This window comes from Pan paniscus, chromosome 1 (assembly GCF_029289425.2).
Source record: "Pan paniscus chromosome 1, NHGRI_mPanPan1-v2.0_pri, whole genome shotgun sequence".
NCBI classification, from domain to species: domain Eukaryota; kingdom Metazoa; phylum Chordata; class Mammalia; order Primates; family Hominidae; genus Pan; species Pan paniscus.
Window position 1 is genome coordinate 83,997,204 of NC_073249.2, and position 13,299 is coordinate 84,010,502.

The window sequence follows — 13,299 nt, forward strand, 5'->3', positions numbered from 1 at the left end:
CTGAAGAGTCAGTTGTATTAGCCTTTGAAAAAAGTTAACTATGGGTAAATACAAAGCGAAAAGTTGGAATTCCTCCTTCTCCAACAGTAACCACTTTGTTTGTTGTGATCATTCCAGTCATTTCTCTATTAACATGTTGCTTTTAATGTTTTAGGCATAACCTGGGTCCTGGTTTACAGGACAGACAAGTACAAGAGACTGAAGGCAGAAGTGGAAAAACAGAGTAAAAAATGTGAGTATGGCAACACATTAGAAATAATTTCAACACGTCAAGCTCATTAAGTCCATGTTCACAATAAATATTTTAAGAGCACCAACTGATACAAAGATGAACCTGACTTGAAGCTTATTTAGAAATAGAAGACTTTTATGCAAAATGTGTAATACCAACTAGAGGGAAGTGAGGGGCGTAGCAGATACATGTTATGTGCTGTGGTGGTTCCAAAGAAGAGGTTCAGCCTGGCGCAGTGGCTTACTCCTGTTAATCCCAGCACTTTGGAAGGCTGAGGCAGGACTGAACTTAGGGGTTTGAGACCAGCCTGGGCAACATAGGGAGACCTCGTCCCTACAGAAAAAATTTGCTGGGTATGGTGGTATACACCTATAATCCCAGCTATTTGGGAGACTGAGGCATGAGGATCCCTTGAGCCCAGGAGATTGAGGCTACAGTGGGCCACGATGGTGTCACTACACTGCCTCCTGGGCAATAGAGTGAGACTTGTCTTTAAAAAAAAAAGAAGAAGAGGCTTCATTCAGTTGTGAGGAACCATGGTAGCCTTCATAATGCTGATGGCCTTGCAGTTCCTTGTGGATAGTTAGAATTTGGATAGAGAATGAAATGGGGAAAGGAAATTCCAGGTAAAGAAATAACATGTGAGCAAAAATATGGAAATCTTAACATTTAAGGCATGTTTGGAGGATGATATGTCATTATGACTGGTGTCAAGGTAAGTGGTGTCTTCAGAGATAAGCCGAGTTTCAGTTGGGTTAGAAAGTTGAAGAGGTGTTTAAGGAAAAGATTAAAAACAAGAAGGGTTTGTTACCTTTGAAATAAAGCAGGAATTCCACAGGACTCAGCTAAAGGTACAGGGTGAATGGTTCCTTATAGGCCTGATTTAGTTTTCTCTCTTCTTTTTTTCCTTATAAGGATTAAATATAACCTTTGTTTCTTAGAATTCCTACAACTTTCTGTATTCTGTGACTTTTTCTTATATCTTCATAGGGGTTTGAAGTTTTTTTTCTTAAATTACCATATTTGATCTACACAGCAACCATTTGTGGTTACTCGTATAAATATTACCTCCATGTCATAGGAAAGAAAATTGAGCCTCAGGATGATAATGACAACTTACGTCACAGAGCAAACAAAGAATTAGAGACCAGACTCAGGCTTTTAAAATTACAGCTTACTGTTCCTTAATTTACTCAGTGTTGATTATGTACCTCAGCATATCTGGGCCAAACTCGTTATCTTTACCTTCACAAACATGATATTCTTCCAGGATTTCCCTATCTTGGTGATGGGTACCTCCATGCTTCAGTAGTGTAAGCCAGAAACCTTGATATGCTTTAATTTGGCTCCAGGACACCATACTTTCGGTTTTGCTGCTCTCCATCTTACTAGTCATCCTTTTTTTATTTTTTATTTATTTATTTATTTTTTGAGACAGGGTCTCACTCTGTCACCCCTCAGAGCTCATTGCAGCCTGGACCTCCCAGGCTTAAGCGATCCTCCTGCCTCAGACTTCTGAGTAGCTGGGACTACAGATGCACACCACCATGACTGGCTAATATTTTGGAGAGATGAGGTCTTGTTCTGTTGCCAGGGCTGATCTCAAACTCCTGGGCTCAAGCGATCCTCCCGGCTAGGCCTCCCAAAGTGCTGGGATTACAGGCATGAACCACAGTGCCCAGCCCTTACTGATCATTCTTCTGCAGTTTACTTGATGGTTTCATTTCTTGACGTCCCGTTGTTGGGAGTGACACAAAATTTAGTTTTTTTCTCTACATTCACTTCCTTGGTGAACTTATCTTTTGGCTGTATTGGCCAGTGACTCCCAAATTTATGTCTGTGGCCCTCTCTTCTTAATACAAGATTCATATATCCACACATCAATTTGTTATGTCAGCTAGAATGTTTGATGGACAGCTCAATCCCAACACGTCCCAAATTGAATACTTGTTCCTCATGTCTAAGCCTGTGTCATTTGTAGCCTTCTTTATCTTGGTCAATGGCATTTCTGTCCTTCCACTTGCTCAGGCCATAATTCTTGTGTAGTTATCTTTTACTCTTCTTACAACCCACATCTAGTCTGTCTGCAGATACCGTTGGGTTTCCTTTTTGAAGAAACACCCCAAACCAGTAAAGGTTCAGAAAGCTTCCGATATCCAGAATCTGACCACTTTTCATTAGCTCCAGTGTTAACCACTGTGGTCTAAGCACCATGATCTTTTGCATGGATTATTGCAGTAGTCTCCAACAAGTGTTCCTGTCTCCCTGAAGTCTGTTCTCAAGATGACAGCCAGAATAATCTTTTTAAAAGCCTATTTGATCATGTCCCTTTCACTCAGCAGAAAAGCCAGCATCCTACAGATGCTTCCTTTTTACCATTCTGATATTCTTTCTTCTCACTTACCCTGCTTCACCCACACTGTCCAGCTTGCTGTTCTTTACACATACTAGCCATACTCTTGTGCTGGGACCTTTCTAGTGGTGATTCCTTCTGCTTAGAAATGTTCTTCCCTGCAATATGTGCTGGGCTAATCCTATTACCTTCTTCAAATCTTTGTTCCAACATCACCTCTGACTCTTAAGTTGACCACTCTATTTAAAACTGCAAGGCGGGGCGCGGTGGCTCAGGCCTGTAATCCCAGCACTTTGGGAGGCTGAGGTGGGTGGATCACGAGGTCAGGCCTTCGAGACCAGCCTGACCAACATAGTGAAACCCCGTCTCCACTAAAAATACAAAAATTAGCTGGGCATGGTGGCACATGCCTGTAATCCCAGCTACCTGGGAGGCTGAGGCAGGAGAATTGCTTCAACCTGGGAGGCGGAGGTTGCAGTGAGCCGAGATTGCATCACTGCACTCCACCTTGGCCAACAGTGCAAGACTCTTGTCTCAAAAAAAATAAAAATAAAATAAAATAAAACTGCAACCTGCCCATCTCCCCTACTCCTAATATTCCTTACCCTGTTCTATTTTTTCTGTTGCTTTTATTACTTTCTAATATACTATATGATTTACTTATTTATCATGTTATTGTTTATTGTGTATTTCTACCTGCTAGAATGAAAACTCCACTAGGACACGGTTCTTTGTTGTTGTTTACCTATGTATCCTGTTTACCTAGAACACTGACTGGCACATAGTAAATGTTTAACAAACATTTGTTAACTTGAATGCTTTCTTCTTTTGCCCCATATATGCAGTCCATTACCAAGCCCTATTGGTGTTTTCCTGAATAGTTTTCAGATCATTTCACATCTCTCCATTTCTCCCATCACCACCTAGTCTAAACTTCTATTATATTTCATTTAATCTGCTGCAGTAACCTCCTCTCTGGTCCATCTGCAGCCACTCAAATTTGCCCCCTATAATGCATCTAGGGTAATTTTTTAAAACACAAATCTGATTATGTTACTTGTCTTTCTTAAAACCTTTCAATTTCTTCACATTGCTTTAGGATAAACATGTGGCCTGTAAGGTCCAGCACAGCACAGTACCACCCTCCCTTCTCCTGGCTACATCTTGTATCATATTCTCTCTTGCTCCCTATTCTCTATTCATTCAAGCCTTTTTTCTGTCCTCTGGGCTAGTCTTATGGTTTCCTACTACAGGCACTTTGTATCTGTTGTTCCTCCTACCTGCGATAAGTTTCCCTTCTCATTTTGTTTAGTAAACTCCTACTCATTCTTCAGATCTCAAAGCCTTATCCAGTCTCCCAGACAGGGCCAAATCTTCCTATCATAGTTTATGATTTATCCACATACCTCTCCTTAGAGTGGTTGTCACAATTGCAGTTTTACCTATATATGATTATGGTCATCAGGGTAATGTCTCTCTCCTCAACAAAACTGTAATTGCTATGAGGACAAAGGCCATTGTATCCACAGTACCTAATGCAGTGCCTGGCACATATTAGATACTTGATAAATGTGTATTTAATAAATTATCTGTGTAGCATAACATCACATATATTCTTTGTGAAAAATTGTTCTGCTATGATCCTATGCTAGTTGGCAGCATGCAATGGCATCCCTGTATACATTTCTTCATGTCATTTATATCATTGAGTAGTTTTATGAAATGCAAAACAAATTTAGCTTCAAATTGGTTTGAATATTCTTATACCTTAAATATTTATATAATATGGATTTGCCTTATAGATTTTGAGCTTCACTGGTATCTACAATATTGCCTTGTCTTTAATTATTTACTTTATAGAAATAAATGAAAAGTCTCCTTCACTGTACACTGCAATTCAAAGTAATACAGTTGAGGCCAGGTGCAGTGGCTTACGCCTGTAATCCCAACACTTTGGGAGGCTGAGGCAGGTAGATTGCTTGAGCTCAGGAGTTCAAGACCAGCCTGGGCAACATGGCAAAACCCCATCTCTACAAAACGTACAAAAAATTAGCCTGACATGGTGGCATGTGTGTGTGGTCCCAACTACTTGGGAGGCTGAGGTGGGAGGATTGCTTGAGCTCAGGAGGCGGGGTTTGCAGTGAGCAGAGAGGGGAGATTGGGCCACTGCATTCCAGCCTAGGTGACAGAGTGAGACCCAATCTCTAACAAAAACGAAACAAAGTAATACATTTGCCAGTTTACACATCTGTAGTTGCAATTTTACTATAATTTCTTCATATGCTTCCTTTGAAGGTAAGTATGAGGTAGGTTGATGATTGGAATGACTCATGGCATTTCTTGTGGTCTTAGGTCCTCTACTCTGGATAATCTACCAAAACTCAGTAAACATGTATTATTTTTATTTATATGATCAATCGACATATTTGATTGCTTGCTATGTGTTTAGTTTACTGTAGTAAGTACAATATGAAATGAGCGGCCACAAATTCTGTCTTCTGGAATGTATAATCAAATGCACAACTATTATATTTAGCATGAGGAATATTAAAAAGGAAAAATATAAGGTAAATTTCCTCTTTGAACAAATGTCTTAATTGCAAATACAGAATTCCTTCTGATACTTTGTATTCAGAACGTAGTATGAATTTAAGCAAGGGAAGTTTGTAGGGTTTTTGAAGAATATCAAAAATATAAAGAGGTTTGAATCAGAATTTGATATAGGTTACTTTGCTTGTGCTGATCTGGTCCTTGGCATTTTTAGAAGAATACTGGTGTCCAAAAAGCAGTCCTACTGAGCTGCTTTTAACAAAAGAAAATGCTTTCTTAAAGGTAGTGAGTTGGTTGACTCAGGTGGTCACTGGTATTCTAAATATCAGTAGGTCTTCTTTTATTGTGTTACTATTATAATATATACTAATGAAAGGATACTTCAATAAATGAAAAAGATTAAAATACAGTATATATAACTTGATTCTTGTAACACAGTTGTTTATTTGAGAGCACTTACTAAGTATAAATTGCTGTGAAGTATGAGGTATTTCTGTTGTTTACGGTAAAATAGGATAAATCTTTTAGAATAATTTATAAACTGTTTGGCAGAACTCTGGAATTTAGAATGCAGGAATACAGATCATGGACAGAAATGTGTTTCATAGTAGACATCTTTTATTTTTGTCAACTCTGACATTTCTACTTCTTGTTGTCAGGTGAGATTCTGATGAATAAATATCCACACACCAAGGTTTCATCACAACCTCATGAAGTTTGAAAAACATTAGATTAATTTATCCCTAAAAACAATTTATCTAGTCTCAATCTGGTCTGCTAGAAGACCAGACTAATGTTTATGGAATTGTCTTATGTTTCTATTCTCTAGCCTTCTGTCTTTTTATTGCCCTGTTTTCTATGCAGTCATGGTTAAATGCCAAGTAGTTGTGTTATAGTCCTTCTGGGGTGGGAAAGAAATATTTTTGTTTCTTTGTTTAATAACAATGATAAAGAACAAAACATTAAGTGTTTTCTGTCCATTTTGTCTTTTAAAATGTCATCCTTATAACATTTTAATAAAAATGTTTATTATTTATTTATTTATTTATTTTTTTGAGACAGGGTTTCACTCTGTCACCCAGGTTGGAGTGCAGTGGCCCAATCATGGCTCACTGCAGTCTTGACTTCCTGGGCTTCCATGATCCTCTCATCTCAGCCTCCTGAGTAGCTGGGACCACAGGAGTGCACCACCATGGCCGGCTGATTTTTGTAGTTTTGGTAGAGACGAGGTTTCACCGTGTTGCCCATGCTGATCTCGAACTCCTGAACTGAAATGATCTTCCCATCTTGGCCTCTCAAAGTGCTGGGCTTACAGAACTGAGCCACTGCACCCGACATAAAATGTTATTTTTATAACATTTTAAAATGTGAAATTTGACATTTTTCTTTTATGATCTCTCACTAGTATGTTCATTCAAAATCTTCTTTCCATGTACATGATGTTTTGTTTTATTTTATTTTGGCGACAGGGTCTCACTCTCGCATAGGCTGGAGTGCAGTGAAGTGAACACAGCTCACTGCAGCCTCAAGCTCCTGGGCTCAGGAGCTCCTCCTGCCTCAGCCTCCTGAGTAGCTGGGACTATAGGCATGTGCCACCACACTCGGCTAATTTTTCAATTTTTTATAGAGACAGAGTCTTGCCATGTTGCCCAGGCTGATCCCAAACTCCTGGGCTCAAGCAGTCTTCCCACTTCAACCTACCAGAGTGCTGGGATTACAGGTTTGAGCCACCATGCCTGGCCTGTATCTTACCTTTCTATTTACCTAGAACAGTATCTGTTACTTAGTCTTCCAGAACACACACACACACACACACACACACACACACACACACACACACACACACAAATACACAAAACACATATTTTATTTTGGCCAGCCTTTTAAATTTCATTTGCAATATTGGAGTCAAGTTGAATTTTACAATTCTTGGATAAAGCAGTGATACCAATTTTGCTTTTAGAATTCAGGGACAAACTTCATGTACTAAGGGAAAGAGTTCTACCTGCTAATTCTCCTTAATGTAGGTTTTAGAAATGGTACCTATACCGTACTGTTTGCTATTAGTATACTAAGATAATATGGGTAACAGATAATATAAATAAACTAAGTAAAGGTAATTTTTGACATATCCGTAGTCCATTTACAGGTGATTAAAGATGGTAAATATAATATAAATACATTACACTATTTCTTTTTCTTTCTTTTTTTTATTTTTTGAGATGGGGTCTCGCTCTGTCGCCAGGCTGGAGTGCAGTGGCGAGATCTTGGCTCACTGCAACTTCTGCCTTCCGGGTTCAAGCGATTCTCTTGCCTCTGCCTCCCAAGTAGCTGGGACTACAGGCATACACCACCATGCCCAGCTAAATTTTGTATTTTTAGTAGAGATGGGTTTTCACCATGTTGGCCAGGATGATCTCAATCTCTTGACCTCACGATCCGCCCACCTCGGCCTTCCAAAGTGCTGGAATTACAGGTGTAAGCCGCTGCACCCAGCCCACTATTTCTTTTTCAAAAGCTTATTGTTATGTAATCATGATAGTAATTGAAATGCATCAGAAAAATTGGTTGTTTTTTTTTTTTTTTTTTTTTTTTGAGAAACAGAGTCTCGCTCTATTGCGCAGACTGGAGTAGAGTGGTGTGATCTAAACTCACTGCAACCTCCACCTCCTGGATTCAAGTGATTCTCCTGCCTCAGCTTCCCAAGTAGCTGGAATTATAGGCATATGCCACTACGCCCAGCTAATTTTTGTATTTTTTTTTAGTAGAGACGGGGTTTCACTATATGTTGGCCAGGCTGGTCTCAAACTCCTGACCTCAGGTGATCTGCCCGCCTAGGCCTCCCAAAGTGCTGGGGTTGTAGGTGTGAGCCACTGCGTCTGGCTGGTCTTAGCTTTTTTGGCTCTCCTGATTTTCCTGCAGTGTGCGTATAACTATCTTGTCACATTACTGTAATTGTCATTTGATTATTTCCCCTGACTAGATTATTCTTTAGAAGGTAGGGATCATATTTTTTTTCATCTGCTTAGAGTTATTTAGGCAGCCAATAACTGAGTGAATAAATTTCTACCTTCTGTCATAAGAAAATGGAATTACAATGAACCCTAGTTATCTGAGAGAATAGAAATTTGAAAATTGTGCTTTGAAACTAGCTAAGGTAATCATCCTCAGCTGATGGTCTGTTTTCATTATGATTATATCAATACAATTCTTTATGGGTATTTGATTAATGATGCTTATAATTGTTGTTTCATTCTTAGAATATTGTATCTACCTTTTACCATCAGTAGCTATGAGAGCGGACCAGTTAACTTAATCATGACCATAATCAGTCAGTGTGTAACTTTCTTGCAAGCTTCTTTCATTGGTTCAGCTGTGATAAAGCATCCTTTGTTTCTTTAGTATAATCCAGTTAATTTTTACTGTGTTACTATGTTGTTTACAGTGGAAAAGAAGAAGGAAACAATAACAGAGTCAGCTGGTCGACAACAGAAAAAGAAAATAGGTAAGATGAGATATTAGTCAAAATGAAATTTGGGTTTTCTTAAAAAAATTAATTCTTAGATAATGAAAATATAAAATTATTAATAGTGATAACTCACATTTCTATGATTTTATGGTTTATAAAGCACATGCATACTTTATCTCACTTGATTCTTACCCATTTTGTGAGGTGTACAGGACAAATTTAAGCAGTTCCTCTGTTTTTGCTCTTAGCTTTGGAATTTGAGTTTTGTAAAATGACAGTTGTGGCTTTTGAACTTGGCTGAGGGTTTTTGGCATAGTTTGTAAAAGCATGTTGTTTTTTATATCTGAGATGATTATTTCCACTTAAGTCTTACTTGTATTCATTGTTTCCATGGCTTCCTTACTGAGTATTGACTAGTGATGGAAATCCACCAAGGGGTAGGAAATTTTCTGAGTAATTTTGATATACTTGGAGAAATAATGACCATATCATGTGTTTTTAGTTTTTTAGTATAACTTAGAATTTAAGTAATTCTGTTTCCAAAAGACAATTCGTAAAGGATTGTATATGATTTGTTTTTATACATTATGACATTTCTTGATTCTGAAATTAGGAAAAAAATTATTATGAGATTGTGTATTTGTTTTAGAAACTGTCTGTATACCTAGGTCACTGCTGTTACAGCCCAGGGGAGAATTCCATGCGATTAGACTATGTCAATTCCTGTTCTGATTAAAGTTTTTCAGTTAGTATAGCGATCCTGGATGTTTTTTAAGTGTCAGTTACTCCTAACAGCATTGGAGAAACAAAGTAGAAAAAGATTCTATTTTTATGAGCTCTATTTAGAGAGGGAAAATAGACCAGAAAATAAATGATTAGTATGCAGGATGATAAGTACTTTTTTGTTTGTTTGCTTGTTTTGTTTCTGTTTTTGTTTTTGTTTTTTTTGAGACAGAGTTTCACTCTTGTTTCCTAGGCTGTAGTGCAGTGGTGTGATCTCGGCTCACTGCAACCTCTGCCTCCCGGGTTCAAGCGATTTTCCTGCCTCAGCCTCATGAGTAGGTGGGACTATAGGCATGCACCACCACACCTGGCTAATTTTTGTATTTTTAGTAGAGACGGGATTTCACCATGTTAGCCAGGCTGGTCTCGAACTCCTGACCTCAGGTAATCCGCCGCCTCAACCTCTCCAAGTGCTGGGCTTGTAGACATGAGGCACTATGCCGGCCAAGAGTCTTGAGGAACAGAAATTTAAGGAACAACAGAAGAAGTAAAGTTCTGAAAAAGTATTGCCAGATAAGTTGGAAAGTAGTAGTGTTCAGAAGTTGAGAGGAGAGTGTCAGGGAGGAGGAAGGGCCTGATGATGATGGTAAATGTCTAAGAAATGGAGGTTATTAGTGCTTTTAGCAAAAATGGTTTCAGTGGCAGGATGGGGGACAGAAGCCAGATCATATAGATGAAGAAGAGAATGCAGACATTGAGAATGCAGACAGTGAGAAAATGAAGACGTTCAACATGGACAACTCTTTCAAGTACCTTTGCTATAAAGAATAGGAAGGATATAAAAATGGAAGGCAGATAATCCTCTGTCCTTAAATTGGCAACACAGTGTATCTGAATTCAAATGATCTTAACATGGAGTGTAACCCTGAATTGTTTGCTCACCCCAGAAAAACTCATCAGAAGTTATAAGAAATAATATTTATTGCCAGGCATGGTGGCTCACGCTTGTAATCCCAGCACTTTGGGAAACCAAGATGGGTGGGTCACCTGAGGTCAGGAGTTCAAGACTAGCCTGACCAACATGGCGAAACCCCATCTCTACTAAAAATACAAAAATTAACCAGGCGTGGTGGTGCATGCCTATAATCCCAGCTACTTGGGAGGCTGAGGCAGGAGAATCCACTTGAATCTGGGAGGTGGAGGTTGTAGTGCGCCGAGATCGCGCCATTGTACTCCAGACTGGGCAACAAGAGCAAAACTTTGTTGCAAAAAAGGAAGTAGTATTTATGAAGAGTTGCTTATCAAAATCTTATTAGACATTATGAGATGTAATATTTATGAAGAATTGCTTGAAAGATGATCTATACATTCTCTAGATTTGTACATTTTAATCTTAGATTAAGCCAGACTATCAGAAATCTGTAAACCTAAACTGGATTATTTTGGACTTCATAAAATGCTTTTACTGTATTTCGCCTTGGCATTTGCATTGTTAGGCTTATTATGAAAAATTCAGCCAGGTATAATACAATTTGTTATAGTACTACTATGGAATATATTCAAAAACATCCACAACATTACACAATTGTCTTTTGATAAGAAATTGTGGAAACTGTTTCTGTTAGTTTTCAATATCAGGAAAAGTAGCAGTTCTCATAAGTAATTGATTTATTTTATCTTATGGACACTGTGCTCGAACTGATTTTTGTTTTCCTTTGAATCGGCTGCTGATAAGCCTGGAATGAGACTTGCTCATTCTCATGCAAGAAAATCATGAGATTTGCTCATTTGGTGTTCATCTCCAGCAACTTTATAGGACCAATTAAATGTATTTTTATGTACTGATCCTATATAGTTTTATTATTATCTAACCCTTACTTTTTCTTAGCCCAGATTCCTCACTTGAGCTTATTTACAAATATATACTATATATTTGTATATATAGTATATATTTGTAAATATATATATAGTATCTGGGGAAAAGGGAGTATAAAGAGTAAAGCCACTGCACTGAAAGAAGGGAGTTTTCAGTAAGAGGGAAGCAGCCAGCAATATTCAGTGTTCCGGAGAAGCAAAATGTCATTGATTTCACTAGGTGAAGCTCTTTGATAACAATCCTTGAGAGAACCATTAATCTGCAGTGGAAGCGTCCTTTGCTTTTTAACTGAAGATTTGATGTTCCCAATTCTTAATTTCAGGAGCAAATGTTTTGACTATTTTGCATTTCCCTCTTATAAGAAGAAAAATGAATTTACTTTTGGTATATGATTTTTATATAGTTTGTTTTGTTGTATTCCAAATAAAGAAGTCATAAGGGGTTTATTTGAAGGATATACGTAATGAGAAACTCAGGCAAAGCTGAACTAAGTGGTTACAGGAAGGCAGGAACCGTGGTAAAGCAAGTCCTGCAAGCAGAGCAAGTCTTGAGAAAAAGCTGGACAGGGATCTTCACTGTAAGACTTCACTAATTTTTTTGGCATTCAGCTTTTGCCTTCACCTAACCTTCCCTGTGTCCTTCCCCACTCCCAACCCCTTAGGAATATCTGCTCCAGATGCTTGTGTCCTTGGTTTCTATCTCAGTATTTTCATAATGTGATCCATAGATTACCTACATCAATATTGCTTGAGATACTTGTGAAAAATGAAGGGTTCCAAGTATTACTCCCAGACTTTACTGAATCAGGATCTCTGGATGTGGGACCCAGGAGTCTACTTTTTTCTTTTTTTTTTTTTAAACAAGCTGCCCATATAATTCTTAGGCAAATTAAAGTTTCAGAGCCAGTACCATATTATAACTTTTCTATTTCTGTTCCCATAGTTAATTGATTTATTTTCCCAAAATTTTCTAGCATAAATTCCGGAGAGAGGAATCTAATTGGCCCAGCTGATCTTTTTATGTCATAGGTCATGGGAGAGCCTATGGTTTGGCTGCCTCTTGGGTCAGCAGTAGTAGGACAGAGGGTGTTATAAATCTTCATGAGGCTAACCCTTCAACAAGGTATGGTGCCAGGCAGATGTCCCCAGAAGGTGGATGGGAAAGGGAGAGCAGACATTCTGAAGCTTGTCTGAGTGGGATAAGTATCTCTTTTCTTTTTTTGTTTTGTTTTGTTTTTGTTTTTGTTTTTGAGGCAAGGTTACCCTCTGTCAGCCCAGGCTGAAGTATAGTGGCATGTTCATGGCTCACCACAACCCCAACTCCTCTTGCCTCAGCCTCCTTGAATAGCTCAGACTACAGGCATATACCGCCATGCCTGGCTAATTTTAAGTTTTTTGTAGAGATGGGGTCTCTCTGTGTTGCCCTTGAACTCCTGGACTCAAGCAATCCTCCTACCTCAGCCTCCCAAAGAGCTGGGATTACAGGTGTGGGCTACCACACCTGGCCTCTTTTCTTCATGACTTGGATTTAAATATGAGAGGAAATTTTTGAAATTTAATATATTTGGGGCCCTGAATTTTATACACTCATTCTAGGCCTTTTTCTATGTTATTTGGATTGGCTGAAGGTCTACTGACTCTGTGGTCAGAATGGATGTCATCATTGCTACTAGTTTATTCCAATAGCCACAAGAAATGTAGCCTCCATTTTTGGAGTATTCCTTTTCTGAATTTTAATTTTCCCTTTTGCTAGTCACCTTGGAAAAGAAATCATTCTAAATATAAATGTATCTTCTGCATATTTCCAGATTATTCTCTCCATGAAATTTTGTCAAATTTCATAGATGTTGTGTTCTAAAGGTTCACTACTTAGAGAATGCGTAGTTTTTTGTTTTTGTTTTTGTTTTTGTTTTCAGACAGAATCTCACCCTATCGCCCAGGCTGGAGCACAGTGACGCTTTCATGGCCCACTGCAGCCTCAGACTCCTGGGCTCAAGTAATCCTCCCACTGTAGCCTCCCAAGTAGCTGGGACTACAGGGGCACACCATCGTGGTTGGCTAATTTGTAAATTTTTTGCAGAGACAGGGTCTTGCTAT

General features: G+C 38.6%; 1 protein-coding gene across 2 annotated transcripts in view; it reads left to right on the plus strand.

The window, feature by feature from the left end:
• TMCO1 (transmembrane and coiled-coil domains 1) overlaps positions 1-13,299 on the plus strand; it is a 41,612-nt gene that overhangs the window by 552 nt on the left and 27,761 nt on the right. For both annotated transcript variants that reach the window (XM_008978256.6, XM_003824586.7), the window contains exons 2-3: positions 155-232; positions 8,581-8,640. In XM_008978256.6, the coding sequence (XP_008976504.1) occupies positions 155-232; positions 8,581-8,640 (138 nt within the window). The remainder of the gene's footprint in view (positions 1-154; positions 233-8,580; positions 8,641-13,299) is intronic.